We start from the raw sequence: 21,125 nt of genomic DNA, 5'->3' as shown, positions 1-21,125 counted from the left end.
GTAACGCCGATTGAGTGGGCACCTATAGTTATTGCAATTAAATCTAATGGAAACGTACGTATTTTAGCTGATTTCAAAGTAACGATCAACCAGCATGTACAAGTCGATGACTACCCCTTACCAAGGTTTGAGGAAATTACATCCAAACTAACTGTGGGTCAATTGTTTACAAAAATAGACCTGCCTACAATACCCTACCTTCAATTATTGGTACACCCGGACCCGGATTGCTTATACAAAATGGCTGGAAGTTATACCAATGAAATCAACAACATTAGGAGCAACAATAAGTCGTCTAGACAATATATACGCCACATTCGGTATTCCGAAATATATAGTTACAGATAATGGCCCTCAAATCATATCAAGCGAATTTAGAAGCTACTGTCAGAGTATCGGCACAATACACATAAAAACAACACCATATCACCCTAGAACTAATGGGTTAGCTGAACGTGCTGTCTGAACATTCAAAGAACGTATGCTTGCCTCGGATAAGAATATTGACATACACGGACGTCTGGAATGGAACAGAATTCTTCAGGCATACTGGAACACAACCCGACGTTCAACGAACCGAACACCTTACGAAGCGATGTTTGGAAGAACAATGCGTACCTACTACCTTCGATTTATTGAAACCTAACATTCGAGATGATCTAGAAAGAACGCGATTATATAAGGAGTTTAGACCAACAAACAAAGAAGTTGTCCCACCAACATATAAACTTGGAGATAAGGTTTGGGTAAATAAGCACAAAGGGATCAAATCCTGCAATAATAACGAAATGTAACGGACCATATTCTTACGAGATGGAGTTTTCAAATGGAGTTCGTAACCGTAAGCATTCCGATCAATTATGTCCAAGGTTGAGCGGCAATCAGGATGATGACCCTACAAGTTTTAAAGCGGTAGAGCAAGCTGTACGACCACACGTGGTTGTTCAGCTCGATTGGGCCGCTCGAACCGGGAAATACCACACCTCGGCAGAAAACCGGCGTTAAGCGTTATCGCGTTTCGCATGGTGAGCTGTAGGTTCCGGATGCCCCTCCCCCTCCCCCTCCCCCTCCCCCTATCCCTTTCCTACTTCCTTCCCCTACCCACCCCTTTCTTACATACCATGGCAGCGGAATATAAGAGATTTTTACCCCAGGGTGGTACCAGTAACCGTGTTACTGGAGAATCCACCCCTGAGATATCACACTCAAGCTGCCCTGCGTATTCTGAGGTGGGCAATACTCAGCTCAATTTGGCCAACAGGAAACCGAGCAAATCTCCATCGGCATTTCCCTTGCTCAGAGTCAGTTTTTGCAACATCAGGGGAATTCATTCCAATCTCAACGCCGTCCACCACCACCTAGAGACGGCGAGGTCGGCTTTGCTCTTCCTTACGGAGACGCAAATATCCTGTCCCGACGAAATTTCGTACCTGAGCTACCCTGGATATAGATTGAAACACCATTTTATTCCACGGGCCGGTGTCTGCGCTTATGTCAGAGAGGATATTTGCTGTCGCCGTCTTGGTACATTTGAAGGTACTGACCTGTCCATTTTATGGTTGCGTGTAGATTGCGATGACTACCCCCGCATCTATGCATGCGTATACAGGTCCCATAGCAGTAACACCGAAACTGACCGACTCATTGAACACGTCCAAATGGCTACAGATTTTTTGCTCCAACAGATTCCCTCCGCTGAGGTCGTGATTCTTGGGGACTTTAACGCCCACCACGCTGAATGGCTCGGTTCACGTACCACCGACTATGCGAGGAGATCTGTTCATGGCTTTGCTTTGGCATATGGTTTGACGCAACTGGTATCCTCGCCAACGCGAATACCTGATGTTGTTGACCATATACCTTCACTGTTGGACCTTCTGCTGACTTCTCATCCGGACGGATATCAGATCTCTGTGGAAGCCCCATTGGGATCCTCTGATCATTGTCTGATACGGAGCGAAGTGCCTCTCACGCGTCCTTCTTTGCCGCGATCTACTGGTCGACGTCGTGTTTGGCATTTTAAGTCGGCAGATTGGGATGAGATGCGAAGTTTTTTTGCATCTTACCCATGGGGGCGAGCTTGCTTCGCACTGGACGATCCTGATGTAATAGCTGAATCTGTCACCGATGTAGTACTTCAGGGAATGGAGATGTTTATTCGAAATTCCCAGGTACCTGTCGGTGGTAGATCTCAGTCCTGGTATGGCGGATCCTGTAGATCGGCGTCTCGCCATAAGCAGGAATGCTTCCGTGCCTGGATTGGAGCTGTGAAGTCGAGTAATCCAGATACCAGTGCCCATAAAAGGAAGTATAACTCCGCTTCCAGGTCCTTCAAAAGAATTATTGCCACAGCAAAGTCGGAGCATATCAGTAGAATTGGTAAGAGACTAAACAGTCTTCCATCTGGATCCCGGGCTTTTTGGTCTCTTGCCAAAGCTGCTCAGGGAAATTTCTGTCAGCCATCTTTTCCACCACTGCGCAGAGAGGATAACTCGTTGGCCCAACATGCTAAAGAGAAGGCCGATCTCCTTGGGTCTCTTTTTGTATCCAACTCGACACTGGACGATAGGGAGTAATCACCGCCGGTCATCTCGCGGTGTGAGACTTTTATGCCAGAGGTAAAATTTAGCCAAAAGCTGGTACGTAAGTCTCTTTTCTCCCTTGATATCCACAAGTCGAGTGGGCCTGACGGTATTCCTGCTATTGTGCTCAGGACGTGTGCACTCCCAACTCAGCCAACTCAGGGCTCCGGTACTAACGCGTCTTTTCCGGTACTGCTACTCTACAGGTGTAGTCCCGAAACTTTGGAAGACGGCTTTGGTTCATCCGATCCCTAAGATCACCTCCTTATTCTCAAAGACAATGGAGTCGATTGTCAACCGTCAACTCCTACGATACTTAGAAGTGAACCAGTCGTCGTTCTGATCGTCAGTATGGCTTTCGCCAGGGTCGCTCAGCTGGTGATCTTCTAGTGTATTTGACACATCGATGGGCAGAGGCTATTGAGAGTAAGGGGGAGGCCCTATCTGTTAGTCTGGATATTGCGAAGGCCTTTGATCGGGTTTGGCACAAAGCTCTTCTTTCAAAGCTACCATCCTTCGGGTTGCCTGCGAAGTTATGCAAATGGGTCGCCAGCTTTCTCGCTGATCGGGCTATCAAGATCGTTGTCGATGGTGCTTGCTCCGACCCACACTCTGTGAATGCTGGTGTTCCACAAGGCTGTGTGCTGTCTCCGACTCTGTTCCTTCTGCATATCAATGACATGTTACAAATCAACAACATTCATTGCTATGCGGATGACAGTACCGGAGATGCCTTGTACAGCGGCCATGCTAATATGTCGCAGGTAAAAGTTATAGAGTACCGGAACAAACTTGTGTCCGAAATCGAAACTTCACTCCATCAAGTTTCGGTTTGGGGTCAGGAAAATTGTTTTCAATTCAACCCCAAGAAGACACAAGTTTGCGCGTTTACCGCTAAAAAGAATCAATTTATCGTATCTCCTCAGTTTCAAGACACTCTCCTTGATGTGAAGCCAAATCTCGAGGTCCTTGGCGTTGATATATCCAGTGACGTTCAGTTTTGCGGTCATTTGGAGGACAATGCTAAAATAGCCTCAAAAAAGCTTGGTGTGCTCTACTGAGCACATCAAGCTTTTTTGAGGCTATTTTTATACTATTTAATAGAGTACTCAGTAGAGTGAGACGGTATTTCACGGCGGCCCATCGCTTATAATTATACAAGGCGCAGATCCGGCCGCACATGGAATACTGTTCTCACCTCTGGGCGGGAGCACCACAATACCGCAGCTGCAAGTGCCACGTGATTCGCAACGCCAGCGGAAACTACCAGCACGATTTGGTTTATAGAGACTAGAAGCTTTGTTTTCCTTTGGGAGGGAGTAATGTGGTATAATAAATACTTTTTATAGACCGACGTCATATTTATTATTCATCTAGCTGATTATTGACATTGTAGAAAAACACGAAACTATGTCACTATATTCGTAATATATTAAATATATTCCTCAATTACTGTATTTTAAAACAACAACTGCTGTCAAATGTTTTATGTTAGGAGTATGAGTTGTATATACGACCTAATTGTCTGTGTATCGATGACGATGTCGTTGTTTAGCATCTTGTTGATTGTAATCTGTTTATTCTGCTTATTTAATTTATTTAATACAACATACATTCATCACTAATATTCGCTAAAAATGAATATGGAATGTGGTCATTTCCTGGAGATGAATCTTTCGTATGAGACAGAACGGTTCTAAGTTCCGTAAATGTAAATATAGGAGGTAGAGATGATAATTTATTTTGTACACCAATTTGGAATTTATCCCAATTATTATTATTATTTAACTTATGTTTGTAAAAAGATTTTTTTTTCGAGGATGTTTTTTTATGAATTGGTAATGAAATGATAATAGGAAAATGGTCACTCCCATATGCAGATGAAAGTATAGACCATGATAGAGAGGAAGATAAATTGGAAGAACAAATAGAGAGATCTACAGCACTATTTCTTTCAGTGGGAGCAGTAATACGAGTAGGTACTGGGTCATTTAAAACACACAGATTATCAAGAAGGCCTAACAATTGCTTACCATGGTGATTAGAATAGGAGCTGCCCCAAGCTTGATGATGGCAATTGAAATCACCCATAATTAAAAAATGTTTAGGAAGAATTGAAAATAACTCATTTAAATATGCAATAATTGAAGAGGAAGGACGAGGTATATATACAAAGGGAGACTAAACAAATGTCGCTGACAACAGCAGCAACCATAGAAATATTGTTTTTGTCTATAAGAGGTAAAGAAATAGAAGAAAAATGAGTAGCTTTGTTGATGAGTAAGGCAGCCCCACCATATCCATCTGGCCTATCATCTCGAATACAAGAGTATTCTGATAATTTGAAATTAAAATCAGGTTTAAGCCAAGTTTCAGTTAGTGCAATAACAAGGGGTTGTTGATATTTATTGATTAAATGAATTAAAACATTTTTTTTGCTAAGTACACTTCTGCAATTCCATTGGACTACTTGGTCCATTATGGACTAGATTTTTGAATATTTCTATAAATGGGGCAACGTGGGACGGTATACATAGATATTATTTTAAATAAATTCAAAATGGAACAATGTAAAGCTGCTGTCACACCTATTGAACCCGGTTTGACATTGAAACCTAATAAAGATAAAAAACTAGAATTACCGTATCAAAACTTGATTGGTACACTGATGTATTGCGCCGTGGCTACTAGACCTCATATTATGTACTCCGTAAGTTATCTATCTCAATTCAATGATAGCTATGATGAAGAACATATTAAATGCGCAAAAAGAATTTGAAGATACAAAAACTATTGGTTTAAGATTTGAAAAGAAAGGCCCAAATAATTTATATGGACTGGCAGATGCTGACTGGGGTGCAGATAAAATGGACAGAAAATCATTTTCTGGATATTGCTTTAAATATGCTGGCTCATGTATTAGTTGGTCATCAAGAAAACAGAAGTGTGTAGCACTTTCAACAGCCGAAGCTGAATATGTCTCATCTCTGAAGCTGCTACAGAGGCAATCTACTTAAAAAGACTATTTGAAGACTTGGGCATTTCGCAACAAACTGTTGTAATATTTAATGACAACCAAGCTGCGCTAAAGTTGAGTGAGAATCCGATAATCACATCGAAATCGAAACATATCGATTTAAAACTACACTTTATTCGTGATAGTGTTAAAAAGGGAGTGATCCAAGTAAAATATATGGACACAAAAACGATGGAAGCTGAATTACTCACTAAAGGACTACCAGGACCAAGACTATCACAACTGAGAAATTGTCTGGGCATCACAATCTAGTAATAGTGTTGTGAGAAGGAGTTTGTTGGTGACACTGGCACATCACTACTCACTCGATCGCCGCTTTTATATGAAAAATAATATTGTCAAAAAAACTATATTGTACATTCATAATATTATATTAACAAAATAAACTATTTACATAAAACAAGTCGTTTTTCCATCGATCAAGCACATCAAAGATCTAATGATGGATATATTATTAAGGTTGAATAGCGCTAGTATAAAGTCTATGACTAGAGTGGTTACTAGGGCTACCCTCCTTGTTTATTGTCACTCTCAAAAAAACTGAAAAAGTGTATGTCATATACGTATTACATAAATTGTAAATAATAGTGTCTAAAGTGTTCGTGTCGTGTTGTGTACCTACTCGCCTGATCCCTTCCAGTGTGTAATACCCGTATCTGCTTCCGTCTCCACCGCTTACGATATTTGAATATCTGGTAAGCCACTCTAGTTATATTATATATAACATTAAGTCAGAAAGCCTATACAAAGAAATTACTAGAATAATTTCACATGTCTGACTCCAAACCAGCTTTAACATCAATAATAAAAGAAAACAGTGAAGATACGTCCCTAGATGAAAGCAAATTTCCTTATCGCCAGGCAGTTGGAGCACTGTCATATTTAATGGTAGGGACAAGACCATATATTAGTTACGCAGTGAGTGTTGCCTCCAGAAATTTAGAAAAACCAACGAAATGGGATGTTATTGGAGTAAAAGAATACTTCGCTACCTGAAAGGATCAGTAGATAAGGGGCTAACATTTAAACCTGATATCACAGGAAATTTAAATTGTTACAGTGATGCAGATTTCTGTGGTGATCAAGAAACTTGTCACTCTACCACAAGAATAATATGCCTTTACTCAGGGGTTATAAGTTGGAAAAGTCAAAAACAAGGAATAGTAGCCTTATCTTCGACAGAGGTTGAACTTATGGCTGCTACTGAAGCAACCCAGGAAATTATTTGGCTAAAAGAGTTACTATCTGAATTAACGGAGCTAGACAAGCAACCAATTCTCTATGTGGACAATGAATCTGCAATAAAATTAGCTCACAACCCTGCATATGAATATCATAAAAGGACAAAGCATATCAAGCGCAAGCATTTTTATGTCAGGGAATGTGTAATCGACGGGCATCTATTAGTGAAGCATGTCTCATCGGAATATCAACTAGCCGACATGTTCACGAAGCCACTCTACAAACCAAGATTAGAAGAACTGTCCTCACGCATGAAATGAGTAGCAGCAGCTATAAAAAGAAGACGATGTTAGGAGTATGAGTTGTAGATATACGACCTAATTGTCTGTGTATCGATAACGATGTCGTTGCTTAGCATCTTCTTGATTTTAATCTTTTTGTTTTGCTTATTATACGTATTTAATAATTAATATTGCTTTTTGTTCTCAACTTTAATATTTTATAAATGCAAAATATTAAAATAGGTACTCTATTTAAAATTCTCATTTCTCGACTATATTGTTAAGATTGAATAGCGCTAGTATAAAGTCTATGACTAGAGTGGTTACTAGGGCTACCCTCCTTGTTTATTGTCATTCACAAAAAAACTGAAAACTGTGTGTTATATACGTGTTCTATAAATTGTAAATAATAGTGTTAAAGTGTTCGTGTCGTGTCGTGTACCTACTCGCCCGATCCCTTCCAGTGTGTAATACCCGTATCTGCTTCCGTCTTCACCGCTTACAATATTTGGTAAGCCACTCTAGTTATATATAACAAAGTTTTTTTTATAGTTACCTTTATTATAAGATTTTAAACTGGGTGTTTGTGGCCCATTTATAGTAATGAATAACTGGTATGAATAAATTCTGATAGGTATCTATTTTTCTATATCTACCAAAAAAACAAGATTATATTCTTTTTCATACCATAGAGGTTTCATAGCGAATTTTATAGGAATGTACCTATACGTCATATATGCTTTCTGTGTTGTACCTACCTATTGTTTTAACAAAATATTACAATAATATACTTTTGTTGCAAGACATCATTATCAGTAGTAATAAATATGGTATCCGATGATCTATTGACCTTAAGTTGTTGTCAGTGAGTATATGAAATGAGCTCAAACGCGTTACATTCAAAGAACAAAACGGACGTTATATCGAAGATGAATGTATCCAAAGACAGATCGGAAACTAATATAAACAAAGTGACTAAGACTATCGTCACCTCATCTAAAATATACAAGCCTGTCGGACCCTACAGGTACATATACCTACATTTATTTTCTGTAAATACAAAGTAATGCATACCATACGAGTATACCTATGTAGATATTCTAATAAATTTTGTCCGTCTTGTATTTGTGAATAGATTGTTTGTAAATGTGATGCTGATGAAATATTTGATTAATATATGTGTATCTGATCTTTGTGTCTAATAAGGGGTAGTTATATATTTTTTTAATATCGAGTACATTTATACACTACACTATATTATTCTTATAAAGTCGTTTGTCCTGACTGACTATCAACTCACAGAAAACTATTAGGTATATATATAGAAAGTTGAATTTTGGAAGATAGGTATCTGTTTATTTTATAACATAGGTATCCGGGGGGGAAGGGGATTGTTAGTAATCTGGACTCATGACCCCATTACTAGCAATGTACCATGTCAGGTTGACCTCCACGCGGTTCACCCTGGAAACCATCGTGATATATGGGCTAACTGACCTGACCTCGTGTTCATCTGATCATCCTCCACTGGTACCCCGCCAGCGTATACCGTTAGCATAGGCGGGTGCACCATTTCCATTATCATCAAATAAAAATAAAATAGGTACCCGCTAACAAAGAATTTTTAACTGCACGAACACTGACAGAACGATAGTGGACAACGGTACTTATAATTTTTATTTAAACTTTTCTAGTTTATACATATTTATTCGATTTTTTGTAATAATTACCTATAACTTATGAAATTACAGATTATTATGTATGTGCGTACGTACATATCTCTAAGTCGTATTTATTTAGGCATTTTTATATAGGTAGGTATAGGTGTAATTTATAATTCTTTCTTTTATTTGTTTGTACAGTGTGTGGTGTAATAATTATGAATGGAAAATTATTGTATATGACATTATCATTTTTCTTTTAGTAAAGTAACATCAATGGCTATTTAGGACCAACTTCCGCAGATTGCTTTATCTATGATAATGTTGGATTATTAATTAGTCAGAATTATTAAAATTAAGTGTTATTTTTTGTATTGACTGAGTGACTCCACCCAAGTGGTACTATAATACTTTTCTCTATCTAAATTTCTCTTTTCTATCTCTAAGTCTAAATTCTGAATTGAAAACTGACTGCCGGCCCACCTGATGGTAAGTTACGCCCATGATGTGCTTGATATGTTAGCATTCCAAAGGACTAAGGTGTCATGTACAAAATCTTTGTTGCAAGTCAATAGATTCGTGCAATATGTATAATATTAGTTTAAATAACTACAGAGTTACTATAAAATAACTACAAACACATATTGTTTGTCAATTCGGCACAGAATTGGTAGAACGTAAAGCTGGTCATATAGGATTCCATCACGATTTTTTGTCTTTTTATTTTACAGTCAGGCTATATTAGCGGATAAGACTCTCTATGTATCAGGGGTGCTAGGTTTAGACGCTGACGCTCAGTTGGTGTGTGGAGGAGCCGAGGCGCAGGCGAGGCAAGTCCTTGATAATCTAAAGCACGTGCTCGAGGCAGGCGGTGCGTCTCTGGAATCTGTCGTTAAAACAACCATACTGCTTGCCAACATGGATGACTTTCAAGCTGTTAACCAAGTTTATGCAGAATGTAAGTTTTATTTTATCCTATGTTATAAACCACCTTTACAGTCCGTAGTCGTAACTACATATCAATAATAATTTATTTTTTAGATTTTTCAAAAGACTTCCCAGCACGAGCGACTTATCAAGTGGCCAAACTTCCGATGGGTGCTGCTGTAGAGATCGAAGCAATCGCGCTTAGCGGTGACCTAGTGGTAGCCGAAGCGGGCCCTTGTCCTTGTTCACGTATTTAAAATTTGGACTGCCGTGCCAACCACCTTACAGGCGATAGTAATCATTAAATATTAGGACGTTGATAAATGTTAATAAACTCGACTAAACCCAGCAGGTCGATGGTCATTATGAAGTCCGATAGGGCTCGCTTATTACCTTTAATTTTCTCTAAAAATTCTCACTTGTCAGTATTGAAAGTGAACACGGTAAATATTAAATATTGAGAACTTTAACTATTTTTTTTATAGCACTGCTTTCATTTTTGCTTTGATTACTGTCCATATTAGGAGTATAGTATGCGTCAATATTGGAAAAGTCGTCTACTATGGAAATTAGCGATTACACTCCAGACTAGGCCTGTTGTTGTAAACGGAGATTTTAAATATATTTAATAAATTAAAATAATATAATACTTTTTTACTGGGATCCGACTAGTTTTATTGAGCACTTATACCTATATAACCGAGTTCTGTAACCTAAAACAGACTGTGTCTGCTAATCTAGTGACTTATCTGTTGTAGCCTTTTTTTAAGTTGATGACATAAACACCATTGCGCACGTCATAAACACCATTGCGCACGTCACGTCATCATTATGAAGTAATACCCGTAATACCTATGTCCACTAAGATCTCTAAGCCTCTTATCTGATGCTACATATTGGTAACTTTAGCCGGATCTAGTGCAAGCCGGGAGCTTGGCGTGCATGCTCGCTAATTGCGAATAATTACTGGAGCCGCGCCACAGACAAGAAAATACTATTATCTAAAATAGCCGTTCTACCTGCACAAACAGAGCATTTCATTTTAACAGCAGGAAGTTAACGCATATAGTTTGATTTGATTTTATAGACAATCCATCCTTCCGATGAGACTGTGGGTCGGCCTTTATAAAATCAATAAATTTTATAAATAACCTTTAAACGAATCATTCTTGTATGAAGATAGGAGTTTTCAAATCCGTCCTCTCGAAGAGATATAGATATTTATTAGTTACATAATACAAACCATTACAATCTATTTCTGTTCTACGTTATATAACGTATATATATACGTATGTGATTGTATATATATTGATATCATCGAAAATATCTTATAATATTGTAAAAGCGAAAGTTTGTGAGTATATATGGATAGATGGATGGATGTTTGTTACTTCTTTCACACAAAAACTACTGAACGGATTTTTATGAACGTTTACAGTAATATAGCTTAAGTATCAGAATAATACATAGGCTACAAATTTCATGTGGATGAAACCATGGGCACAGCTAGTTAAAGGGTAGTCTCCAGTTATCTTTGTTCAAATTATGCTTCTAATACAAGTCCATTCACCACGCAATTTGCGTCTCCTAAGTCGTCGGCCTTAAATTTGAATACACGTCCAGACTTGCGTGCGTGACTGTTTTGATCGTCTGAAAATCTGTAGGTTACCTGTCCACTGATTTACTTATTAGAAAGTATTAGATTTGTGTATTTTTAGTTTTGTCCAAAAGACTTAATTGTATTCAGAATGTGAAAATCATCAAGATCGCAGCGACTAATCTAGAGTACAGAAGACTATGCTCTTTTTTTCATCTAATAATGATAATCAAATATAAAGTAATTTATTCTGCATTACAATAACAGAAACTAACTAATTAATTGCATTACATCAGTATTCTTATCCACAACAATATTAGTACACAACTTAAAACCTAAAATATACTGGTAACTATACCTAAGTACTTGTAAACTTTCAGTCACGGTTCACTTTACCAAATAATGTTAAATTTTATAATATTATAAGGAATCTAGGGTTCAGTAGAAGAAGAATTATTATATACTGCGCCGACCCCACATTATTTTTTTATTTATTTTTATTTAAATAACTTTAATGCACGTCATACATAGGTAAAAAGTACATATGGCGGACTTAACACCTAATGGCATTTTCTACCAGTCAACCATGAGTTGTGCAGAGATAAGTTGTTGGCGGTGCAAACAATAATATATTATTTTATAGAATATACATGAATAAATATATATATATACACATGTAACTACATAAATATTCCTACAAATATACACAAAAATACATATACATATACAAAAATATACCATACACACATAAATATATGACCAATAATCTGACAATGAAATAGTGATTACAGCCGACAGTGTAAGCATATTACAACAGATACAATATGATTCGCCTTGTAGTAGAAATGAAGAAACTTAATGCTAAAGAGAAAAATATATAAAAGATAATAAATAATAGTATACAAAATTATATGTAAAGATAATGTTTCCGCAATCTTCGCTTGAAAGAAATTTTACTCGTGGCAGTCCTGATGTCAAGGGGTAAGTCGTTCCTAAGTTTGATAGCCTGAACGGCGAAAGAATGATGGACAAAACCGGACAAATGTGCCGGGACATGAAGTAAAAATCTTCTAGTTGTGCGAAGGGAGCGATTGGTGTTGTCCCCATGGAAGTGAAATTTACTACTAATATATTCAGGAAAATTAGGATACATACATTATCATTTTATATATTTTGACCACACGGACAATATACATATATTTATATTTTGTATTAATGTCAATATCATCTGTATGTTAGTCTATAAGGTATTAATAGTATGGACCATTAGTAGCCTGAATTAAATGAACAAATAATAAAATTAATGGGTATAAAGGCAAGAAAATGATGATGATTAAAGAATCTGCCGAGAAGATAAACATTTTTTTTAAATATTTGATATTATAACTACGGTAGTAAATAGTAGTGCAAGTATTACAAATTACACATTGTTACATGTTTATAGATGTTGCTTATATTTGCACGTACTTAACAGTCGCCATGCCACAACGCCTTGGATACACACAATCACGTGTCGCCCGTAGTACCTATCCGTCAAGCTCCTTCTAGTTCAAATGGTGGATTGAAAGTTTTTAGTTAGGTAGTTTGTAAATAGATCTTAATATTTCTTTACATATCTCCATAGCTTTCTAAATTTAAATTCCTTTTAAATGCGATACTTCGCCTTAAGGTGTGTTATCGATAAACACGTGAGATATTCGTGTTTATTGTGACCTCAACACGAGAGTTGGTAGCATAACTTCATTTTCTGAATATGATAGTGAATTTCAAACTGACCTAGAGTGGGTGGTCGTGAAAACCGTGAGAACACTTAGCGGGGCGCCCATACCAGCGGGCGGGGACGGCATAATTTATACACTAGGCAGGTATTGCGTGAATTACCAAATGCTAGTGCCATGTCTAAGAACAAAGAGGTTTCGTTTGTAGAAATATAGCTATGTGTACAAGATTCGAAGGCAATAACGAGTACAGAATAAATGATAGATATAATTAAAGTATTTAATAAAGAACCATTTGCGATCCGAGACCAGTCGCTGTGGCTGCAATTTTCCCTAATTAGTATTGTAACTAATTTTTAGCTAATCAATTATATTGATTGTCAGTAGGTATACCTTTAATTGCCAAGCTACATTTTGTACAAAGTATATCGGGCATCTTTGTATCGCCTATTTCCATATCCATGACGCTTATTTTGTAGGCTGGATTTCGGTTCACATAATAAATAATAACGGTAATACTGTCGCAGTCTGCAATGTTATAAAATTACAGGATATCTTAGGCGTCAATGTACGACAATCTGCAATATATTCTTAAAAAGCATCACATCACATGCATCACACTTAGGATTTCCCTCAAAATTAATATGGAGAAAACCAAGATGATGACATGAAATGATCTCCAATTTCTTTAAAAGGTTCTACCTTTTAAAGAAATTGGGACACTATAATTGGGAAAATTAATTCGACTAGGTCGGGATTAAAGAGCGTAGAATAATTTGGAAATGTCAAAGGTGTGCCTCCAGTTAAAGATATTACCTACAATCGCTGAAAACTAAGATCTTTAATCAATGTGCGTGCGTGGATTATCACAGCGGAGCTAATTCAAAACACCAGGTTGCACAAAGAAGTATGTAAAAGAGTCAAGTCCAATCTGAGTATAGTTATATTTCTTTTAGCCCGTGTCCCACGGGCTAAAAGAAGTATAGGCCGGTATGCCTAGTAATCAGCAACTGCAAAATTAAGGTACCGACAGGCCACAAACCGTGCAGCACGGAAACGGATTGGAGAGTCATATACCCAAGGGTGGGTTACCCTGTGCTGATAAAGAAGAAGGAAATCGTAGGACAAAGTAATGGCAACGCATCACATACCGACGTTTTGTCAGATAGGTGACAATTATTTTTTCCCATAGGTGGGCCATAGGCTTTATTGGTCAACAAGAAGCTAGCCCAGCAATATACTTAAGTATTGTGCTTAATTAGTTTGTTTCTGTTATTGTCTCGTAAATTATGAAAGAACGTATAAACCTATATCTGTATAAGAGCACTTAGTATAAATGTATAATAGCACTTAGTATAATATAAAACGCCTTTATATAAATTGATGTCTATTTGGAACCCTATTTTCCTCACTACCTCGCATTCTCATTTCGTCACGCGGTCAATCACCGGACAACTCAATTTTGCATTCATAAGTATAACTGTTTGAATTGGTCTTGGTGTTTTCTATATATATTATGAAAATATTAAAATTAATATACAAAAGTACCTAGGATTTTATTATAAGAGTATAATGTTTATATCATTGTTAGTATTATTGTACATCAACTACTGGTCTTCGCTCGAATTGAATCCATTAAATATTTTTTTTTTAAATAAAATTTATCCTACGTACATTGTAATACTTCCAAGAACATGTGTAAATTTCATGATGATCGGTTCAGTAGTTTTGAAACCCTAACAAACATCCCTACTTTCACATTTATAATATCTATATTAGTAAGGATTATCTTATCTGTGGTATTATAAAACTGTACTAATGGGTAATAAAAAAAGGTTCTGCATAAATAAATCCAATGGACAATATCTATTAATAAAATGAGAAAAGGGAGTATAAACGTGCTCTCTTCAAATCAACTTCGCATTAGAACATTTCGGATGTTTTCTAGTAGACTAAACCAGCAAGAACAGCACATATCTACCTATATTGTGATTTATGACATTATCCTCCTTGGATAAAATGCCACGGATTCTGCTCGGCTGATATCTGCAGTCATATTCTTTACTATATATATACTTACAAATCATTTACGATTAACCTCAATAGTAGGCATTGTTATTGTGGAGCTATAAAGAATTTCAATTCTGATGAAGTACATAGATACGTATGAAATGAACGTTGAATTAAAAAGCATTTTAGTTTTATGTTGATAATAATCTCTATTTTCTAATATTGTTCACAAAGCTAAAAATATCTAATGTTGAAATACCTTGAAAAGTAAGGCTTTTCACTAAAAATTATGCGCGTCACTATAATGGAATGTACTACGTCGGTTTAATTGGAAAAACGCGATGGGGGTGCGAGGTCAGTTGAGTGGACTCCCTCCACTAATAGGTGGGTACGATACAATCTGTGCTGTGGGTTGTGTGCGAGAGAGTTGGCGGTGGCAGCGCCAAGCCGCCGACACACACGACAAGCCCGCCACCAAAGGCAGCAGCGCGCAGTCGAGCGAAGCTTGTGCGGCCGGCTGGTCAGGCGACTGTCGCGGCCCCCGCGACCTGAACCGCCCTCACTCTCGTTTACAGATGGCATTTATCTCATAGAAAGTTAGTCCATGCATCATGGGCTGTACCAGCAGCGCTCCAAATATGGTCACATCACATGTAAACACTACAGGTACCATATACATTCAATTAACAGAAACACTAAATAGGTCTCTATAATAATTAAGATTGTCTAACAAAAAATGAATGTGAACCATGTTGAATTTAATATGCACAATAAGGAGAGAAAACACTATTAATTAAAAAAATAATCATCAAACGAGTTTTACGTATAGAGCAAACAACAAATAAAAAAATATTTGACGGTAGAATTGAGGATCACCTGTTATCAGTAAGCAGAAAGTTAAGAAATGTTTTATTTATAACGTCTTCAGTTCGCCTAATAAAACACCTAATTAATATAATATAGATAATACCAGTCTAACAACCGGTAATGTAAATATAGAGGTTGTAGGCAGCGCCTGCAATCATTGCCAACTAGATACTAATATTACATGTACAGTAATTTTGATTAAAGACTCATCAGCCACTAATATGACAGCTTTGTATGAAAAAATGAAGATACCTATATAGAATAATAATAATAATATCTTTGTGGTGTGCACAGAAGAAACATAGATATAAAGAAATAAGAATAATAAAATAAGAAGACATAAGAAAAACAGTTAATAGAAAAATAATAACAAAAGGCGGTCTTATATAGCTATAAGAAATTTCTTATGTATATAAATATAATGAACGATTCAATTCAATTAGGTGTCTACATAAGTTATCCTTCTATTTAAAATAATAAATATCCTAAAACAGTTTATCTGTTACTTTAGCGTTGTCATGACAGGTCTTTATTTACCTACTATATCTACTTAAACTGGTGCGAAACATTAGTTTAATAACGTTATAATATATACCATTACATATAGTAGAAGCAAGAAAATCACCCAGAATAAACCGTAAGGTACAAGTCAGTCTCTAATATCAAGGGATCTGAACATATACATAATGTAAACATTATATCTGTTCATATATTTAAATTATGTTCATGTATGTATAAACTGTGATACTAATACATCATCACTTTATAGATATAGTATATGTATAGATATGTATCATAGTTTAAATATTAAAATGTATGACTGTTGATGACTTTATAAGTCGACAAATTCTGATGGGACTTTCACACGGAGATAGTTAATGTTATTAGTTAAAAAGATAACTACCACGCGGAGGGAGTCGCGGGTAACAGTTAGTCAGTTATTAAGAAACATCTAATATCCTTATTAATAAAATGTTTGTAAAATTGAAATAGCCGTTTTTTACTACATGCATATGAATATAAATACTGTACATACACCAAAAAATCACTTTTTACCATTTTTGTCTGTCTGTCGGTCTGTTTGTTCCGGCTAATCTATGAAATGGCTGGACCGATTTTAACGGGACTTTTTTGGAAGGTACCTGATGTAGTAACTTAGGATACTTGTATTTTAGAAAAAATCTTTTATTTTAAAAAAAATGAAGTTAAATTCCACGCGGACGAAGTCATGGGAACAGCTAGTAAAAAATAAAAATCGTAAGTACTAGGGTAGGCCAGCCCCTTTTCTTATCCGATATTGTCGTAATATTAATATTACCTATTTATGCCTATATTTTCATGTTTTATTATTGCTGATTAAATAATAATAATGTTAATTATATACCTACTGAAGTTAATACATCTCTTTCGTGGAATAAATTTATTTCAGTAACGTAATTCATTGCTCTTTCGTACCTATTTTCAGATTTTCAGCTATAGCCTTCAGATAGCTGAAATTTCTCTCTGGACAAAAATCACACTGAATTACGGACTTTTTGTACTGTTGTACCACACAATTCAGTAACATTTTTTTTTTATACCACTTAGGTGGCAAACAAGCATACGGCCCATTTGATGGTAAACGGTTACCGTAGCCTATGGACGCCTGAAACACCAGGGGTGTCACATATGCGTTGCCGACCCTTAAGAAACCTTAATATACCCATACACGCATTAGGTACATGTGCGACACATATCACGTTCAGTTGTTTAGTTATTATTGTTACAGTGTGCTGTTTTTGTTACATATTTTTTTATTTATTTTCTATTGTATGTGCTGAAGATATAAATAAAGTATTTATTCTATTTATTTATAAAAACGAACCGAACAACTAAGTTGATTTGTTGTTAAGGGGCAGTTTGATGATTTCTTGAAAAATTTATAACTAGAGCAAAATATATTTTTCATGTAGCATATCTGAGCATACACGAGTATGGCTTCATTTTAGAAATATTAGGAAAAATGTTTTTTTCTTCTACATCTACGAGGAGAATTTTAATTTATACAAATATACAGTTATAGGTATCTATCTACAGACGCAAGTGTGAATATATATTACGAAATTACGAGGCTCTATTGTAGTACAAATAAAATTAATTTTTAATTTCCTGATTGACACTAACGGCCTGTATTCAAAGTAAAATTTTTGTAGTTTCTAAAATATAGCGCTATAACAGAACGGGTAGACAGACTACCAAAGACATAATCAGGGTTCCGTTTTACTATAATATCTGTCTAATATATATTTATTTACAAGTACGTAGGTAGGTACTTATTTCCAACATAGTTACAATCTATTCATGCTATTTTTAGATTGTAATATAGGTACCTATTACCTGCTTCAAGGTCAGTCAAAAGAGAGTGCCGTCTAAGTGTAATGTTACCTTCCGGGGTACGTAATAATATATATTTTGTTTTCATATCTAAGTAGACATGAAAATATGTAGGTAGGTACTTAGTCTTTGGAATCCTGCAGGATTTTGTTTATTCCAGTGGAGAATGATGTTAGCATATCGTGACGAAGTCATGAATTAACCACAATGGTTTCGAAGAAAACAGCGTGGAGGTCGATCTGATAGGGTATATTCCTAGCAATGGGGCATTAGTCCCCATTACTAACAATTTCTTTCCTCTTGCAGGTCGAAACAATGATAATTTTGTATATTATTTTTTTAATATAAAAAATAATAGGTAATTATTCAGTGAAATATAGAAATTAATATATGTTTGAATACATTTTTTCTTCAGAAAAAATACTCCAATTTCCGGAGGAATCACATGAGCAATCAATTGGGGATGCAAACGTGGCCGTAAATGCTGATGATGGAATTGGAGAATACGAAAATAAGGTGCTTCCTTCGTGTGATACTTTAGATGAATCTATACAATTAGATAGAAATAATAAATCAGTAATTAACATCTCCAATCTGGATATGGAAAAAGGTATAAAATATATAAGTACTCAACATACGAATTTCGTGATGTTTGGGTTTAGCACAGCGTATTACATACTTCCAATGTTCGTGAGTTCGATTCCTCTCACGATATAGAAATTTGTATTCACGAGTATAATTGTTTGTATCTGGATGATATCTATATATATATTTTACGTATATAATAAACACAAGTTCTACTTAGCTGAGGACTAGATGGCGTTCTGTGAATTGTCTAGGGATATTATTATTATTATTTATGTTTGTTTTCGTTTACAAAGACAGTTGTTGTGTGTGACACTTTCTGTCTTATTTGCCTTTTCTAAACCAACCAATACTACAATAGATACACATGTATGTATATACTCTACTTTATCGTAAGAACGTAGTTTAAACAAATGTAACCAAAGTTTGTTTGTTTGCTTATTCTACTTTAAATTACTTGGTGCGTAAGTAAAGTAGATGTGACTAAGAGTAAGATTGAAGATATTCGTAATCGTATGAAGTGTAGATACCTCATACGATTTACAAACTTGAAACTTTCAAGTAGTATTGTAAATTGTTTGATTATAATTTGTTCATTATAATTAAAATTATCAACGTATTAAAATTAACTATACAATATTTTAGATACACATACTAATGAACAAATGATGGAGAACGAAAACACAGTTGGTATGGCGGAAGATGATGATGACAAATTATCCTCTTTACAAGAAGTTGTTGAAAAAGTAGTAGAATTATATATTACAGACAATCCTGAAAGTGTGCAGGATTCTTCCGACGAAAAAAATATTGTACAGGAGGAATTAAAAGCAAATTATGTTACAAAGGCGGAAGATCACAACAAAACTAATGAAGACCCTGTAGATGTTCATAAAACAGATACAAATAATGTAATGTAAGTAAATGAGAACTCATTTATTAACCAAAGAACTTATACATCTTCATTCTAGAATTACGAATCATTAACGTAATATGCTGTTATTCTGCAGAAATGAGAAAATGGAAGAAGCCATCAGTCCTAGTCAATCCACTAGCAGTCGGGCGACTCGATGGGAAGCATTAGCAGACATCGCAGCAGAATTACCACCTTCGCTTACTGTTGATCCGATTACTGGCCAGATTTATGCGCTGTCAAAGTAAAGAGAATTTTAAATTTAAATGAAATTGGGATTTCTCTATTATCTGTTGTTAACATTTATTAAGTGTGTAATAACTTAAACCCTTTGGTGCCGACGTAAAACTATTCATATACGTAACTTATGTGAATGTTGCACAAATAGCTGTATTAGGTACCTAATGATGTTTTTAAACTTTGCAGACAATTATGTAACTATATGCTAACACGATTATTCCACGATGAAAGGAAATCAATAGACATTTAAAGGAGCTTATGTAATTTTTTTTTATAAATCATTGCAAATCTCTAAAGCAGATGTAGAGAAGATACGCTTATTCACAAAAACGCCAAACGTCTAATATACGAGTAGGTAGGTACGATGACAACTTGTAACATAGTTATTATATTTAGGTATTAATTTCTAACGGAATCGAATTCGTTTCCCTATACCTACAGCGGCTTCCAGAATGTAGTTGCTATCGATGTCACTTGTTTTCGGAATACCATTTTAACCATCGTAGAAGCTTTCGAACGTAAGGAAATAATTAACGAAATTAGTCGATGGCTCGAGGGCTAAATTGTATCAGTTTTCAAATACTCATTAACACGGACTGTATGTAGGCAGAGATGTGACAATTTTTTAATAATAGTACTTATTTGAAATGCAAAATACCTTTTTCCACTTAGTATTAAAACCCATTTTGTACTTGCAAAATGCAAAATACTTTTTGTTAAATGGGGATTTTAGATTCAATAATATTCGTTAACACAAGGTGGATTTCTATGGTTATTGTTATAACAAACAAAATTCTATTTTTTACTGTTCTGTAGTACCAATTTTCTCACAATTAACGTTATAAATCAAACTTTTGGAACAAAATATATAACTAGATTTTTACAAGTGATAGTTGGTGCAATAAATTCTTATTAATAAAATAAAGGTTTATTCTATTACAAAATAAAAGTTAATTGCTTTTACTAATTAATTACATTTTGTAAACTGTTTTGTGTAGAGGATTCATAGGCATGTCAGTTCCTGATTTCTCATAGATTTTGTGAACTATCTGTTATATATAAAAATAGTCTCTATAGGTATGTATTTATTGTTAAATAAAAACATAGGTCCTGGTTTTCTATCAGATGTTAAATAAATTAGAATATTTAATA

At 35.6% G+C, this 21,125-nt stretch overlaps 2 protein-coding genes across 2 annotated transcripts; both read left to right on the top strand.

The window, feature by feature from the left end:
* The first annotated feature begins 7,860 nt into the window (after nucleotides 1–7,860).
* On the top strand, nucleotides 7,861–10,327 carry LOC131848188 (2-iminobutanoate/2-iminopropanoate deaminase). The gene is made up of 3 exons (XM_059197968.1): nucleotides 7,861–8,109; nucleotides 9,475–9,701; nucleotides 9,785–10,327. Exons 1-3 carry the CDS (start codon nucleotides 7,961–7,963, stop codon nucleotides 9,925–9,927), a joined length of 519 nt encoding a protein of 172 aa, XP_059053951.1. The 5' UTR covers nucleotides 7,861–7,960; the 3' UTR covers nucleotides 9,928–10,327.
* A 4,901-nt stretch (nucleotides 10,328–15,228) lies between these two features.
* Nucleotides 15,229–19,981, top strand: LOC131848187 (uncharacterized). The gene is made up of 4 exons (XM_059197967.1): nucleotides 15,229–15,661; nucleotides 18,651–18,845; nucleotides 19,466–19,736; nucleotides 19,831–19,981. Exons 1-4 carry the CDS (start codon nucleotides 15,607–15,609, stop codon nucleotides 19,979–19,981), a joined length of 672 nt encoding a protein of 223 aa, XP_059053950.1. The 5' UTR covers nucleotides 15,229–15,606.
* The last annotated feature ends 1,144 nt before the right edge of the window (nucleotides 19,982–21,125 follow it).

The sequence above is a fragment of the Achroia grisella genome, unplaced genomic scaffold (genome assembly GCF_030625045.1).
Source record: "Achroia grisella isolate CSIRO2021 unplaced genomic scaffold, CSIRO_AGI_Agris_v1 utg546, whole genome shotgun sequence".
NCBI lineage: Eukaryota > Metazoa > Arthropoda > Insecta > Lepidoptera > Pyralidae > Achroia > Achroia grisella.
The sequence above is the reverse complement of the archived record's forward strand: the minus strand, read 5'-3'. Positions and strand labels throughout refer to the sequence as shown.